The sequence below is a fragment of the Arthrobotrys flagrans genome (assembly GCF_004000055.1).
Source record: "Arthrobotrys flagrans strain CBS H-5679 chromosome Unknown unitig_8, whole genome shotgun sequence".
Lineage (NCBI taxonomy): Eukaryota > Fungi > Ascomycota > Orbiliomycetes > Orbiliales > Orbiliaceae > Arthrobotrys > Arthrobotrys flagrans.
In genome coordinates this window covers 4606666-4623822 of record NW_027137553.1, presented here as the reverse complement: position 1 = coordinate 4623822, position 17157 = coordinate 4606666, and the positions used below count along the sequence as shown (strand labels likewise).

The window sequence follows — 17157 nt, the reverse complement described above, 5'->3', positions numbered from 1 at the left end:
AGATATACGTGATACCCCATGTCCAAAATTCCCATTTTGTGCTACATCTCTCAAGCGCCAAGCGCTTCATTGCAAGGTTAAAGTATCTGAAACGCCAGTAAGACGGTTCTGCTACGTTATCGTACCCGGCCCGAGCTATGAATCCACTTTTCACTTTGCGGAAACATTCTCCACTTCTTTTGTGTATTTGGCCAAAGTAATATATTTCCGATCCGACCATACCTTAAAACTTCTTATCGATCTTAAAACACGATGCCTAGAAAGAATGAAAATGATTTCCAAGGCTGAGAGTGGTGTTTTAGTTGTGTCGGCGCGAAAAAGGCTTACGATAGCTTACCCACAAGGCCACATAAACGAACCTCTTGGCTCTTATTTCTTACGCTTCGATTCACGGGGTTTTTCTTTTCAGTTATTGTGGATTGAGGCTGTGTAATTATATACCTAGCGACGATATAGTATTTTATAAAACGAAACAGTTTGGGGGAGGAATGAAACGGATTCCAGACCTTTGTGCACCCAACAACTGTTGAAGTCTCCAAAGCGCTTCCCTCTGATCTTCAGATATCACGTCACTTCGAGCTTCAGGCGACAATTTCACAAATCCTCAGTCCTCAACCGTCTTTTTTCTTAACTCTTACCTATAGCTATATGACTAAGCTATTAATCAACCAAGAAAAGAATGCCTCAACACATCTCGAGCAAGCAAGCATGTTTCGAAATCAATCTCATATCCTCAGCCGCTCCTGGTCTCGAGGAGCTGACTCCTAAAATTTGAGACCAGCCATTCCGGATCCCCTCTTTTTGTTTTACAAACTTCTCTAGCGTAGGATATGCATATATGAACGCACAGTGTAGCTCAAAATCCTCGGATCTTTCGGATGCCCCGAGGCAAGAGGGTCTGATCCGAATGGATTCTTCAGATCGGTTCAGTCGGCACTACATATAAATTTATGCTTAAACCCCAGCTTGAGGGGGTATGATATGAACTACCACATTTGAGTCTCGGATCTATCCGATTTCGCCGAGACCCATATACTATGTATGCGTACATCCAATAAACTCTTCGCCCGAACTCCATCCCGGCACGGCTATTGCACAGCCCCCGGGCTACACAAGAAACAAATCTACCTCCTCTATCTCTCCAAATGCGTCGTCGGATTCTCTCCACTATAATCCGTATGCACAAAACACCTCTCCACAAACGGTAAACTCTCCACCGTCCAACCCAGCGCCTCGGCAACATCATGACTATCCCTCAAACTCAAATCCTCATCAAAGACCACCTCAACCTCGACATTAATCCTATCCCCACTATAATAAGCCTGTACGCCCGTAATCTTCCTAATACACCTCGCAAACCTCATGCAAACATATAACACCAGATTCCTATCCTCCGAAGGAGCTGCGCTCCCCGTTAAATGATCTATATGCTCTAATGATGTTGTAGACCAACTGAAGACGACGTATAAGGAAAGTAATAATCCACCGAGGGGATCCAGCCACCATTGTCCTGTCGCATGACCTAATAATGGGAAGAATATAGAAAAGGTATTGAAGTAGACATCCGTAAGTGCGTCTTGTGCTAATGCCCGCACGCTGGAGGATTTTACCATCCGACACCAGAGGTAGCATGCCCCTTTGATACCTACGGTGACTGACATGATGGTTATAGCGGAGTTTGAGAGTTGGATGATGCTGTGATCGGGGTTTAGGAGTCGTTGAACGGCTTCGACTGCGACTTGGATGAATGAAACTATCATTATTACGGCGAAGACAAGGACGCCGATGGGTTCGAGACGTCGACGGCCGATGGGATAGCGGTGGGCGTCGCGACGAGAGATGAGGTAGGTTGTTAGACCGATTATGGCGGTTGAGAGGAAGTCGAGGGCCGACTATTTGTCCTCCGCCATCAGTATCATCATCAAAGTGGCCACCTTTCGAAGTAAACGAAGGGGAGAGGGTATTCTGAAAAAGACATACATCGACCAAACTAGCAAGCACGGATAACGAGCTAGTCAACAGCGTAACCGCGATTTTACCAGCAAGTAATATCGTATTCGCCGCCAGATTAACATATATCGCCACTTTCCTACCCCCCCAAACCAAACCCTATTAGCAATCTAAACCATCTCACACGAACAACCACCTGATATAAAAAGGGATACACTCACACAATCCCCTCGTCCCCCTCCCCACTTTCACCCCCCTCCAAAAGCGGCGTCTCCTCATCCGCCATCTTCCTCACAAAACTCGGCCGTCTCCTCAACGGCGTCTTTGGCACACTCCCTCCGCCGTTCTCCTCATCTTCCTCCGCAATCGTCCCCTCCCTCCTCCCCACACCAGAATAAGCCCCCACCAACCTCGGCACCAACGCCGAATCCAACAGCTGATCCACCCAAATATACCTATCAATCTGCCTATTCACATTCTCATAATACCCCCTAACCTTCTTATTCTTTATTTTACTTAAATCCTCAACAGAAGTTCTATACCTCTCCCATCGATACCGTCGATTATTGGTTCCTACTAATCGTTGGGATCGGAGGGATTCGGATGTCATTGCCAGTGAGGCTCGACGCAGGGGGTCGTGCGGATGGACATGGTCTACGTTTGTTGTGGTGTCTATTGATAACGTTGAGGGTTGGCGGAGGGAGATTAGGGATGGGGAGTGTAGGAGGGAGGGGAGGAGAGGGGTTGTTGCTCTGGGCGTTGGGAAGTCTGGGAGGGTGAAGCTGCGACGGGGGTGGCCGGGCCCAGGGGAGGTTGGGGAAGTGGGCGTTGATGCGCCGGACATTTGGTGATCGTACTGTATTTGATCCTTCTCGGTTTCTCTATAGTATACAAGGCGATATTTGAGGGCTGTAGAAGAAGAAAATATCGACTTATAATAATGATATTGCGCGCCGGGCGACTTGACGTTACACCATATCAAAGTCTTTGTAGAATGTATCGTATCGTATACTCTCGATTCTATTCTACCCTGTCCGTATTGCAGAGAAAAAAGAAGTGAAGAAAAGGCTAAACGGAAAAAAAAAAAAGATATCACGTCTTTATCACTACTGGCGCAGTTGAAGGTTTAAAAGGTCGCGCCGCGGGCGGGCGTAGTGTAACTACTGACAACTTGGGTCAACCGGCGCGATGCATGACGTTACTGCCAGGGGAAAGGCAAACCTAACCGAGCGAATAGCCTATAAATCTGATCTAGATTCCCACATGGCAGCATCATGGGATATAGACAAAACCGACACACCAGATCCAGCAACCTCTTCTATTAAAAAAAAAGGAAAAGAAAGATGTTAATAGTGAACAGATATAGATGCCAACTAAACAAGTAAGAACGCACCAAAATCTCAAGAAAGGAAAATACAACAAAAACAACACTCCTTTCGATCATATGCCACTTTCACCAAGCATAGCCACAGGTTATAAGACCAGTCACAACTAATAGGGAATCCCATTAGTCAACAACTGAAACTGGTCATACCCCCTGGTACTATAACTCCCATAAGCCCTCTTCACCAATCCCCTCATATACTCCGCCGCCTCCCTTTCACTCCTCTCCATCACAAACCTCGCCTTAAAATTCTGTATCGTCTCCGGTTTAAAACACGGTAACCCGCTATCCAACATCAACACCACCAGATGCGCCAACTGCTCGCAGTAAGGTCTACACGCCAAAAATGATTTGACGCAGAGCTCTTCGAACCACCGGTAGGATTGGGATTCGAGGCTTCCGCCCATGACGGCTATCATTTCGGTGGTTAGTTTGAAGGGTGCGCGTTCGAAGGTTATGCCGCCGGGGGCGATGTCGAAGCAGAAACCGAAGTCTAGATTTTCATCCGTATTAGCAAAAATACATCCCAGATATGTGTCGAGATATGAAACATACCAATGTGAATAATATGCCCCGACCCATCAATCATAATATTTCCATTATGTCGATCCTTAAACTGCAGCAGATACGAAATAACCGAATAAGCCGCCATGCTCTGCACAAAATTACTTCGTGCCTCTTGGAACTTGATCGAATCCTCGCCGCCATGCTTGGTCGTAAAGTAATCATACAACCCATTCACTGCCTCTCGTCCAAGCATATCTCTCGAGATCGAGTCCGGCAGGACTTCAATCACGCCGCACTATCAATAACCATCCGTTAGCAAAAATAAGTAGAAAGAAGAGAAAAGAGAAAAGAGAAAAGATACTAACCCCGGGCGCCGTCGCCACAACCCTATACGGAAAAACAAAAACATCCAACCCCACACTATTAAAAATACTCCTGAAAGCACTAATCAACTGCAGCGCCAACATATCCTGCCTACAGTCGTCCCCAACCTTAAATATACAAGCCTGCCACTTCTCTTCCCCGATAAGTCCCCCAGAGATCCTACTTTCAGCTCGAGGACTCCCCACATCATCCCCAGCAACGCTAACGTTAGCCTTCTTCCTCACCCTAAATGTCGCCATATACGGCGCCTTCGCATGACTCTGCAACGGCTTGCCACTCTTCCTATCGATCCCAATAACTATCCCATCGGGATTGGACGGTAAATAAACCCCAACATCAACTTTAATTTTCCGCAACTCCTCTTCAATCTTCTGCTTCTTCTCTTCCTTAGGTTGTCCGATAAACGGCCTCAACTTCCCAGAAATCGCCGTAACCTCCCCAAAGAAACTAAACTCCCTCTCGTAAAAACTGCGGTCCCCAGGTGAAAAGCTAGAAACCAAATGATCCATAACCTTATCCAACGTCGGCTTGATAGGGTCCGGGATCTCCGAATCCTCACCCTTATACGCATTCGCCTTCATATTCCAAATAATCTGATGCGCAAACAACTGGGAAAACTTGCCGGTCTCCAAAATCCACCGCTCGACGTATCCCAAAGCATCATACCGCAAAGTCTGCACAAACTGCGGAACATAAAAGAACGTAACATCGATCGAATGATTCTCCAACGCTCGAACCGCATACTGCAACAAAAACGGATTATTCGCATACGATGGCAACAAATACGTCGCCGCAGAGATCGGATTCAACGGCGCCCAGTAAAGCAAATACCGTAGCTGGAAGTTAACATCCAACGGCAACTTATCCCCAAGGATATAATAAAGCGCCTCAGGAATCTTAACCACCTTCTCCGGATACGCCAACATCATCTTCCTCACCTCGGCTTCATATCTCTTCGACGGGAACCGTCCAATCATCTGGATCGCTAAAGCCGGATTCTCATTCCACGCCGTCTGCAACAACGTAACCAGTGTAACATCGCTAACCTGCCGCGGTACAATCCCCGGAACAGGCGCTTGCTTCCTCGGCGCATCCAACGGCGTGATCCACGTCGAAACCCTGGCCTGCTCGTTCTCCAAAAGGAGCAAAAGTAACTCCTGCTTGAGCTCCAAACTCTTCACCGTCGCATTCCCTACCGCCGAAAGGCCTTGGATCGCCAATGCAACTTCCTTCATCACCAAGCCTTCAGCCCTCAACTGCATCTTATTGCCACCATAAGACCACCTCGGCTGGTACGTAAACCAACTAAGTGCAGCAGAGAATATCTCCTCCTTCAACTTCCACTGCATCACCGCCGGCATAATACCCGGTGTATACTTCAACACCTGCAGTGAGAACAGCACAAATTGAAATCTCGCCTCTCTCGCCAACGGATGCGGACTTGCATTCTTCAACCCAACCAACGAGATCCTAATCAACCTTAAAAACATCCGAATAACATTCGGATCCCCATGCCTCGACGCATGAAAATGGCTGCTCAAAAACTTCAACAACGTAAGGTGCGGCGAAAGCATGTTAATCGCTGCAGTCTGGTGCTTAGTAAGTAACCCCTTATCAGAAGGCACATACTCCATCTTCGTATTAAACGCATCCGGCGCATCAAAGCTAGGATTAAACAACCCTTGCTTCCTCCTCACCGTCAACTCCCAATTCCGTGCAATCTCACAGAGTACCCGCGGCGCAATATTCTCATTCTCATTCAACACCCCCATCCACAACGAGATCCCGAGCTTGATACTCTGCTTCGTAAAAATCGCAAACGGTATTCCCACAAAATGCTGGATGAGAATACTCTCCTCCGTATGCGTTTGACACAGCAACCCCGCCGTCCGTCTCAAAATATCCCGCACCTCACTAATAGCCACAAACTTCCCGTTCACCGCTCTGGTCTCCAGATGCGTAAGGAAAGCCTGCGCATCTCCATGCTTCCCATATATCTCGGCCGTATGATCCGGTCGATCCGAATCATGAATCCAATCCGGTGCGTGCTCGGGCATGTTGTCATCATACCGGTACGCCTGGCGAATCGTATACTGCGCCATAAAATCGGAAGCAAGGTTGATATCCGCCAACGTCGAAAGCCTCGGATCGCTCTTCGGAACCGCGGCGCCAATATCATACGCCAAAGACCTCCCAAGCGCAACATGTCCAAATACGTTCTCGTCGTTAAACTTGGCGAGGTACTTTTGCAGCAACCCCTTGACATCCAACGGCGCGATATCCAGGACCCGGAGCAACCACCCCTTCGCACGCTCATGGTAGGTCTTCAACGTCTTCCTCCGGAACGGAAAAGAATCCGACAGCTCGATCTGTATATTCGCGACAGCACTGCGATACACAGAATGCCATCCGTACTCATCCGTCTCCGCTTCCAAACAACTGTTCCACAACAACGTCAGCAGCTCGAGCAACGCAAACATTGACGATTTCTGACATAAAGCCGATGGTACCGCCGTAATAATATTGTTCGCACAGATGGCTGCCACAAACTGCACCTTCTCAACCCGATGACAACAGCCGGTGAAAAACTCGACGAGTTGTTTGGAAACGTAAGGAGCCCGGAACGCATCCAGATTTCCCTGCTGCACGTTCTTCAGGTAGATGCTGATCACCTCTGCCGCAATGGAACTCATACAAGTAGCCTCGTCGCCATGTTTAAACGATGGGTCCACAAAGTACGTAAGTATCTTGCTGCAATCTCCTTCCAAAGCCCTCAAACTCTCAAGGAGCAGAGCGGCTTGCAAAAAGATCACCTTCGGATAGCTCAATCCTCGAATCTCACTGTCGTGCGTAGGTATGGCGCTAGAGAGTTTCCGTTTCTGCTCTGCGATGTTTTGGGTGTTCATTCCACGGCGGAGGATGGTGTTCAGATCCATGTCGCTTTCCATGTGGTTTATCCTCGTTTCGGCCACGAGAGGCGGTGTGTGCCGTGCGATGATGCGAAGGAACGATTCATGAGTTTGGACCAACTCGCTCTGTCGTAGGAACCCATGAACGACACAATTGAACCATGCGTTTCGGAAGAGCTGTTGGATGTCCTTGTTCGGATGGATATCATATGGCGGCATCTCCGTTTTCTCAGGAGTAGGAGTATTGAGTAGTATCGCGAGAGGCTGCAAGAACTGTGAAATCTCCCTCGCGGCGAGCTGTACGATATCCAAATGTAAGAATAATTGCGAACCAGCCAGGAAGCGTAGCTTCGGCGGCTCAACAGGCGACGTTCTGCTATCCGGATCGGTCTGCTTCCTCGTATCTTGCTCGTGAATATCGCCCTTGTTGATTATGCACTCCAAGAGGCTAGTGAGGTAAGTATCGTAAAGCGGATGGTCGGGCTTAAGATGGGTAGACATGTGGATCCTAGCTTCCAAGACGGCACCGGCAATATTGACGTCACGGATACCGACCGCGTTCGTTCCGAGCCTATCAAGCAACTTCAAGACGGTCCTGAGCTCCAACGGACTACCCGCGAGGGCCAGGACTGCGAGTTCGACAATAATCTTTGCGTCAACGGCACCATTGATCTTCCCGACTTTTTGACCGAGGATGCTAGCCGCGAGCTCCACCATCTTTTCGTCTTTCATCTCACAGGCGACACCAACGATGGCTTCGATGACCCTTTCGTAAACCAAAAACTTTTCTTCTTCGCTGTTCAAGGACAGGGAGATCGCCGAGCCAAGGGCATTCGCATCGAGAAGGTCGGGATGCATCTTCTCTCTTGTGTTCGCCGTAAACGCCCTCTCCGTGTTGCCCGAGGAAAGCACGTTCCCCAAAGTATACAAAGTCGTAATCATAGCATCTTGGGATAAAGTCTGGAGTACCCTGGCAAGAGACCTGCCGGCGACTCTAATCGTCTCCTTCTCAGCCCCGCTCCGCACGATATACCGAGGGAAAAGTCTAATCACGGCGACAGCAAACGATGCGTCATCCTTGCCCACAATGGCCATAATCTTCAACACCGTCCTAGCAAGATCCTGATCGACCATTTGGATGGGATCTTCAAGACTAGCTTCGAGCCATTTGATAAGAATGTCGGCGTACTCATCACGGTCTTCGATTTCTTCGATATGATGAAGAGTTGGGTGGCGGCGACGGTATTCGACACAGTTGCAGAAGGAGATGAAGGCATATGCTTTGACAGAGAATGCTAGGCGTTGTTGCCAGGCGCTACCGACTTGGAGGTAATCGGCGCCATCCTCGACGAGGGCTAGGATTTCAGTAATCATGTCGACGAGAGAAGATACCAGGTCGTTTTGGTCATGGCCGTTGGTGAGAGCATCGGAGTGGGATGACAAGCGGTTGAGACGGGCCTTTCGAGTAGAAGGGGACGACGAACCAGGTATGATGATTGTTTCCTTGGACCTGTTGGTGTTACGAGCGAGGAGGACGTCGAGGACATCACGATCCTTGAGAAGTTTCGGGTCGACGACCAGAAGAGAGGTTGCAGCGGCGAGGAGACAGGCGAAACCCTGTTGGAGGAGCATGGCGCCCAACGGACGACCAGAGGCAGCATAGTGACGGGTATATCTCTTCCATAGTTTCAAATCCTTGTCATGAGAGTTACGAATGGTGGAGAAGGCAGTTTCAGCAGACAACAAAAAGTTTGGCGAGAGTATTTCACGGACGGTTTTGACGAGCTCGACCCGTTCTTCTTGATTCCAGAGGTCCATACGCTTAGCAGCGGAGTTAAAGAAGCCGAGGAGGGATACGACGAGCGTGGCTACGGGGATAGCAGCGCGGTCGTCGGAGAAATCCGGGGTGCCACCGGCTTGAGATTTAATGCGCCGGAGATAGGAGTTAAGGGTGGAAACGATGGAATCTCTTTGCGAGGGAAAAAGAGTGCCGATGAGGGCGAGAGAATCAGTGATAGAGGTTGTCAGAGACTCCCATGGGCTGGTGCTGGAGTGACGTAGCTGTGGGGAGTGTTCAACTTGGAGGGTAGAGGAATCGATGAGGTAAGGGGATAGCAGACGGGCGAGCTTGGAGGCGGCATCAGTGGAGTTGACAAATTCGACGGAACCGCAAAGGGCCAGTATGATTTCGACATCCCGAGCATTCTATCCATCATCATTATCATCGTTATTACAGAAAAGTTGGAATTTATTGAATAATATATAAAGACGTACAAGTGTTTGAGGCGAGTGCTTGATAAACGAGGACCTAGGTCCACCATTCATAAAAACAGCACCACCATTGGTAAAACGGGCGCCACCCTGGATCTCCCCTTCGAGTTTCTCGAAATCGGTAGCCGGAGGAGGCGGCGGAGGCGGCTGTTGATTGCGCCTGGTGGGCGACGATGGAATAGAGATGTTGTTATGGTAGTCCGGAACTGGCGGCGCAGGGGATGCAGCGGCCAGCTTTGCGAGTCGCGAAAGGGCGGAACGGCGCAGGTTCCTGTCGAGTCTATCAATAGTGTCAGTGACAAAAGCTTCCGGAGGTAATAGATATAGCATAGCTTACGAGTCCATTTTGAACAAGACTGCACCCGGTGAAGCCGAAGATATTGTATTCTGTTGCAGGAAGAAGGTGTTGATAGTTGGTCGTGGTTGTGCTTGACGACGGACGTCAGCGCGCGGCAGCGTTGTCGGCACCCGGCACCCAGCAACAGCACCCACCCTTCAATCACTCTGCTCTCTCGACTCTCTCTGATATAATCTTACCAAGGCTGTTATATAATTACACCGAACAATAAAGCCGAATATGAATATAAACCAGAATCAATTGAAACAGAATGAGGAGAGTATCCGATCATAGAGCAAAAGAGACCTGAGAAAAGCGGAGGCTCCGCGTGTTCAGATATGTTTTCGGAGTGGCCATCCGAGATACTACTCAATCGGTACATTGTTGTTACCTGCAATACTACTCTAATACTTCAGCTGATAATATCTAATACTCGAGTTAATATAATATTTAGAACTTCAAGGGTACAATATAATATTAGATAAGGATAAGGGGAGAGATCTTATCAGATTGGCCAATCTCCCTTTCCTTGGCCCTGGCCCAGACCGGGATGGATGGCCTTCCTTCCCGTTCAAACGTTTTTGACATTTCTTGACAGGATTTAATATCAAAATTGATTATTGAACAGGAAGAGGCCGAATTGACTGAGTACATACCAAAGATTCCCCTGAAATTATACCATCAACCACCTCCAACTCTCACCGTAATTACTATCACCATCAGGACTCGATTTTATGGTATATTCTGAGGTAATCAAACCTCAAGCACAGAAGGGAGTTCTATTTTTGCAGCGCATTGCAATTCGAAATTCCCAGGGCCCTGGGGCCTGTCAGATCAATCCATCCCATTGCGGTACTTTCCTGCATGCGAACAGGAGACACCGAAATAATCCAATCATCTCCACCTCACCTTCACTTCACTTCACCTCATCTTCACTTCACGTCACTTCACTTCTTACCCTTCTCCCTCGTCTTCTTCTCCTTCTTTCCTCTCTTAATACTCTTCTTCGATCGCTCTTTTACCTTCACTTCACTTCCTCTAACTCCGGCCACTCCTTGCTGAACTCATCCTCCCTCCTACTAGACCACTAGTCTTCAGCTTGTTGCAAACTAAAAAAAAAAAAACAATTGACCGTCGTCGCCATGTCGTCCAAACGTCAGCAGCAGCGGAACGAAAAACAGCTGCACGACCTCATCGCAAAAGTCCCCGGAAACAACCAATGCGCCGACTGTCGCGCCCGCAATCCAGGTCAGTCCTTCCTCCTTTCTCTTCCTATTTCCCTAGTTCTATTCTAACAGCTGTTGCATATCAATAGGATGGGCAAGTTGGAGTGTATGTTTCCCCGGCCACCTCGTTGGAACTCTCTCCCGGTCCCCATGGATGGTCGGAATCGCAAAATAAAACATGCTAACGATCCCGTTATAACAGTTGGGAATCTTCCTGTGCCTGCGCTGCGCCGCCATCCACCGCAAATTAGGAACACATATCTCCAAAGTCAAGTCTATAAGTCTAGACACCTGGACCAACGACCAAGTCGACGTATGCATCCTTCTTCCCTCCAATCCATACATTCAAACATCAGCACTTCCTTTTTTAGTTTGTTTAAAAAAAAAAAAAACAGAAGAGGGGAAGAAAAAATGAAGAAAGGCCTGCACCGAAAGTCCATCCGAATGCTAACCAAAGCCTCTCACCTCCTCCAGCTCATGAAACGTACCGGAAACGTCACCTCCAATGCCACCTGGAACCCAGACCCCCTCAAACACCCCGCTCCGGTCGACCTGGAAGACTCCGAATCAATCATGGAACGATACATCAGAGATAAATACGAACATGGCAAATTCAGAAGGGACCGACAGCAGCAAGACTCCGGAAGACTCCTCACCCCTTCCTCGGGTGTCGTAAAACGTGACCCTTCCCCATCAGCCCCGAGATCAAGAGACGGAAACACACGGTCATCATCTCCCTTCGAATCAAAGGGGAACAAGATATTGGGAATGAACGGATCGGGTTCGGTATCGATACCACCCGAGTACGAAGCCAAAGTCGTAAAATTACGAGATATGGGATTCGGCGATGAGAAACAAACCGCTCAAGTGCTCAAACACACCAAGGGGAACATGGAACGGGCCGTCGAGGTTTTGATCAGCATGGGCGGTGGGACTACGTCACCCATACCGCCTCCCAAGGATAAGCCGGTAATCCAGAAGCAGAGGAGCGGCTTGATGCTCGGCGGTGTCAAGGAGACTCGGGCCTCGGGAGGGAACCCATTCGATGCTTTGGATCAGGCGGAAGCTCAACAGGCTCAACAGCAGGCGCAACAGCAGGCGCAACAGCAGGCGCAACAGCAAGCTCAATTTCTACAGCAGCAGGCGCAGGCACAGGCGCAGGCACAGGCACAGGCACAACAGCAGGTTCAAATGCAAATCCATGCTCCTCAGCCTCAACAGCTATTCGCAAATGGACAAAACGGAATACTGCAAAACGGTGTTCAAAACGGATTCCATCCTACCACCGCATCCAATCCGTTCCTACAGCCCCAAACCACCGGATACCAGCAGCAGCCGGCGGTTCAACAGCAAATCCAACAGCCAGCCCAGCAGCAGCAACCCCAGGTTTTCATGAATGGAAACGGCCAATGGGCCCAAAACGTCCAGAATCCTTACCAGCAAGCCATGTTCCAGCAGCAGCAGCAGCAGCAGCTAGCCACCCCTCTAGCTTCTCCTTGGGGAGACGTACCCCCACCACCCCAGCCCCAATACGCCACATCCCATTTCACTGGCTCGTCAGCGTCCCAGCAGAGCCCGATCAGTGCCACCAATCCGTTCTTCGCAGGTGTACAGACGAACCCGTACATGGCTCAGCAGCAGCAGCCGTTCCAACAGACATTCACACCTCCCCTCCAGCAGACACATACAAACGGTGCCCTCCCGGTCATCTTCCAGCCCTCCCCGCAGTCACCCTTCCAAGACCCAAATCAGGCCTTCCTTCAACAGCAGCAACAGCAGCATTTCCCTCTTCAACCGCTTCAACAGCAGCATAGCGGTCTCGCTCCAGCAGCTCAACCGCTTATGCCGCAGCTTACAGGACGGGCGGACAAATCCACAATTCTCCAGCTGTACAACTACCCACAGCTCGCACCGGCCCCTTCGTCGGTGCAGCAGAATGTCCCAGGCCTACCGACCCAGCAAAGAAGCGTATCGACCCCAGTATTCCAGAATTCGGGGAGCAACAACCCGTTTGCTGCAAAGATGAACGGCCCTAGCGCTGTTCCCAGCCCAACAATCGTACAGGACACATTCAAGAGAGGGCATATGACACAAGAGTCCGTTGACTTCAGAGGACTGCAAAATGGAAGGCACTCTCCGGATGCATTTGCGAGTTTGAGCGCCAGTGCAGTCTTTGGGAGGCAGAGATGATGAAAAATGTTCCGTCTAAAGAAATATTTTACGAAAATATATTTACGGGTGAATGGTAGGGAAAAGAACGAAAACTTTCATGGCTTTGTTTTTATTTTTTTATTATATTTATTATCGGGTTTTATTTGACAGCATATGTGGTTCAGAGTTGGGCCGCTTCGTGGAGTCTGGATTTCGAAACAGTTCAGGACTTTTTATTTCTTCATCCTCATGTTTTTTCACAGTTCGTTTGAAGAGGTCAGCAAAAAGCGGTATGCATTTTTTTAGAGATTATCACGTCCTTTTTCTCTTGTTCCTTTGTTCTCGGGATTTACGGCTTTTTGCAGGCACTCGTGTTTACCGTAGATACTGTCATTCAGCAGTGCATTCACTACCCCTCTTCCTCCTCTTCCTACTACCCTGCATGCATTAAGGCTGTCTATCTGTCTGCCTACCATCTAACCGTCTGTTGATATTGTTTGTAATCGACCCCCGTATACTAAACTTATGTTATACAGCTTTTTCCTCCGTTTCCTTTGGTTTTCTAGTATGCATGTGTAGTGCATGCTGGCGGTGTAGTAGCAGAGAGTTAGCAGGCATTTTTCCTTTTTTCTTTTTTTTTAAAAAAAAAATGTACATACATATATGATGGTACCTATACTGCTTTATAATTTATGATATTACATCCTCCTCCAACTTTTCCTTTTCCTTTCCTTCCTCAATGGGTAAAGGAATGGTTCCCTGACCGTTCGAACAGATTTCATGTTGGTATCACTGGTGTTAATTTACCTCCCTGTTGGTAGAAGTCATAGGGCGAGTTCCAACGGTTTATAAGATTGTAGTATCTACAGGGTCTAAATATAACGGCGTCGTCTGTGAGGTTATTAGTTGCGTTGGCTGGCCGAATTGAAACAATGTCGCGGGTTAACTTGATTAACGGTTCGACATCCAACCGGTAGCCGCGTCTACCTCAACCCACCTCCACTTCCAAACCACGCACGCAATCCAACCATCAGCGCTCATCCCCCACCATCGCTATCGCCATCCACAGGGGACTTCGTAACAAGTTACATCCATCCCTCCCGTCGAGAACGAACCCATCCCTCTCAATAACAACATCACAGAGCTTCAGCTTAGCTTCCCCGCAGACCCCCTCCAAAATGTCAAAAACAGTCGTCATAAACTCCCCCGCTCAGCTAGAGCAGCTGGTAAAGAGTACCACTATCGTTGTGATCGATTGTATGCCTTCCCTATTCTCCATAGCCCCTTACAACAATAGAGAAGAAGAATACGATCTAACAGAAATCATGGGAACCAGTCCACGCAACCTGGTGCGGGCCTTGCAAAGCCGTTGCTCCGGCCTACGCAGCCCTCGCCGAACGTCTCACCGATCCTGGGAAAATGGCGTTTGCAAAAGTAGACGTCGACCAGCAGAAGAGTATTGCTCAGGCGTATAATGTTACTGCGTATGTCTCCCCCTCCTCCCATATCTACAAGTTCAAATTCGCTAATGCATCTATATAACAGCATGCCGACCTTCATAATGCTCAAATCCGGCACCGAAACAACCCGCATCAAAGGTGCAAACCTGCCCGCTCTCCAATCCGCCGTCAAAGAACTCCTAGCCGCATCCGGCGGCGCCATCGCATCTTCCTCGAGTTCCTCATTCTGGAAGGGAGCCGATATCCCCAAACCCTACGAAATAATAAACTCGGAGATCGAATTAAAGAATCTTGATTGTATGAATTATAATCAAGAGATTGGTGGGGTTAGGGTATTGTTCGAAGGTAGTGCGCCGAGCACCGAGGTTGGTGGTGGCGATGGGAAGGGGAAGGGGAAGAGTAGTGGGAATGGAGCGGATTGGGTAGAGAGTGATACGGATGAACAGCTGACGCTGTTCATTCCGTTCTCATCGACCGTTAAGATCTATCAGATCCAGATTACATCCCGCCCACCACCTGTCGAAGAAGATGACGAAGAAGACACGGAATTACCAAAACGACCATCAAAGATCAAGTTATTCGTCAATCGACCTAATATCGTTGGTTTCGATGATGCGGAGAGCATGGCTGCTACTCAGGAGATTGAAATTAAGGAAGAGGATTGGAAGGATGGGACGGTAGCGATTAATACGAGATTTGTGAAGTTTCAGGGTGTGTTTTCGCTCAATTTGTTCGTGGAGGATGCGGAAGGGGATGCGGAGAAGGTTAGACTTGATAGGATTAGGATTGTGGGGGAGGTTGGGGAGAAGAGGGAGTTGGGCAAGTTGGAGAAGGTTGGGGATGAGTAGATTGTAGATTGGTAGATGGTTTTACCCGGGGTTTTATGATAGAAAAGAGGAGGGAAAGGCACAAGTCCGACTTGGTTTGGTAGAGGATAGATATTGAAGCGGGTGGTGTGGATGCTACGCAGGTAGGCATCTGGTCTACTAGATAAAGTAGAGGGGTTAGGCTTCTTTATTCTTGTATCCTAACTTTATTCTTCGATTCTCTCTGAGTGTTTTTTTTATAGAGGATATATTTTAAGGCTGTTGCGGTCGATGCGATGGCATTTCATCATTTTCCTTCTTTTCTATCGAAGGCCAGTGGACGGGAGGTGGTTTCCAAAAATATGAGTTCTTTGTTGTTCAGGAAGCCAGGTTATGATCAAATTCTTCTACAGCAGGAAATGGCCGTGGGAGATTCTTGATCGAAAGAGATGGATTATTCCCCAGTTCAAGATTATATGGCTAGCCTCGTCGTCATCCTGGGTCTGCGGGTGCTGACTGGTAAAAGCGATAGATACAACGTTGGAGATGGTGTTACGGATTTGCGAAGGTCGTAGGGATATAAATTCCGGCCTAAAAACACAATTTGGGAGGCAATCGAAGATAATATATATCGGTGAGTATATCGCATTATATTAGTACTGAGCCTCGCCAGCTTTGTCTATCATTACAAGTCCGTCTGATCGGCGATAGTCTAGGTACCGATATATTATTTACAGACAAGATGGGGCCCCGTCAGAGCACTTTTCTACAGTTCGAAATTTTAAAGTCGACGCCAGTGTGGCCTAACATCGGGAGGTTGGTACCGGTGGTACCGTTACAGCGACGGCCACTTTTTGTCTTGTCGAAAACAAGACCGACGCTTTAAAGAAGAAGAAGAAGAAGAAGAAGCTTTCCACTCATCGATAGGTTGAAAATAAAACCTAAACCCCTTTCTTACGACCCACTCGCAAAAGCGTTTGCAAAGGTTAACAGCCCGCCCGTCGACAGTGTTCAAAATGCAACAAAGGTGGTCGCAACCTAAGCAAGCTCCAAGCACGACAGAAAACGATAACAAAGTTACGAAAAACGGGGTTTGGACGTCGAGGGCTTTTTGTTTATGCGTAAGTATAAGAATCATCTCCATTTCAGCCTCCTTTCAACCAAACTAGATATCAAGAAGGTGTATCGGTAGAGTACAACGTGCAGATGTATATACCGTACGGTGCTTCAACGACCTTTGGAGGTCCGTTTTCAATTATAAGACGTCTTATTTCCTTACAGTATACTAGTGTATATCGATAAATCTATGAAAATTTCCGAAAGGCATCCACCGAGATGTAATTGATTAACACGGTCCACTCTTCAGTCCTCGGGGGTCTCTCATAATAGCTACGGAATATTAATATCTACAAGATTCATTATTAAGACCAAGTACTCAAGCTTCACCAGACGCCCCGAGGATGATACCGACTTCGAGGCTTCGACACCGAGACCGCCCGAAAATACGAGAGCCATACTCGATCAAGCACTCTCAAAATTAGACCCCAAGAATCTAAAAATGCAAAGAAAAATACATCAATAACAACACCTGTATCGAATTAAACATAATTAGGCTATCTATAGATTTTTTATACAACATGACTGAAACCACTGCAATTTCAGCATATTATTGCAACAAAAAATTATACCTCACATGGAAAAAGCTATATAACTCGAGGCAAATATATGAAGTTTTTTTTTTTCTTCATTGAAGAAGTTAACCCATGAAGTTG

At 48.1% G+C, this 17157-nt stretch overlaps 4 protein-coding genes across 4 annotated transcripts; 2 read left to right on the top strand and 2 right to left on the bottom strand.

The window, feature by feature from the left end:
• Positions 1-1133: 1133 nt before the first annotated feature.
• Positions 1134-2794, bottom strand: DFL_007813 (uncharacterized protein; the record flags this gene model as incomplete). The annotated part of the gene is made up of 3 exons (XM_067637456.1): positions 1134-1892; positions 1981-2089; positions 2172-2794. The coding sequence occupies 3 exons, from the start codon at positions 2792-2794 to the stop codon at positions 1134-1136; spliced, it is 1491 nt and encodes a 496-aa protein (XP_067488971.1).
• Positions 2795-3441: 647 nt separating this feature from the next.
• DFL_007812 (uncharacterized protein) lies at positions 3442-9750 on the bottom strand (the record flags this gene model as incomplete). The annotated part of the gene is made up of 5 exons (XM_067637455.1): positions 3442-3827; positions 3890-4136; positions 4207-9339; positions 9409-9685; positions 9743-9750. 5 exons carry the CDS (start codon positions 9748-9750, stop codon positions 3442-3444), a joined length of 6051 nt encoding a protein of 2016 aa, XP_067488970.1.
• A 1134-nt stretch (positions 9751-10884) lies between these two features.
• On the top strand, positions 10885-13158 carry DFL_007811 (uncharacterized protein; the record flags this gene model as incomplete). Its single annotated transcript, XM_067637454.1, has 4 exons — positions 10885-10990; positions 11058-11074; positions 11171-11281; positions 11443-13158. 4 exons carry the CDS (start codon positions 10885-10887, stop codon positions 13156-13158), a joined length of 1950 nt encoding a protein of 649 aa, XP_067488969.1.
• A 1139-nt stretch (positions 13159-14297) lies between these two features.
• On the top strand, positions 14298-15427 carry DFL_007810 (uncharacterized protein; the record flags this gene model as incomplete). The annotated part of the gene is made up of 3 exons (XM_067637453.1): positions 14298-14376; positions 14456-14603; positions 14665-15427. 3 exons carry the CDS (start codon positions 14298-14300, stop codon positions 15425-15427), a joined length of 990 nt encoding a protein of 329 aa, XP_067488968.1.
• Positions 15428-17157: the final 1730 nt, after the last annotated feature.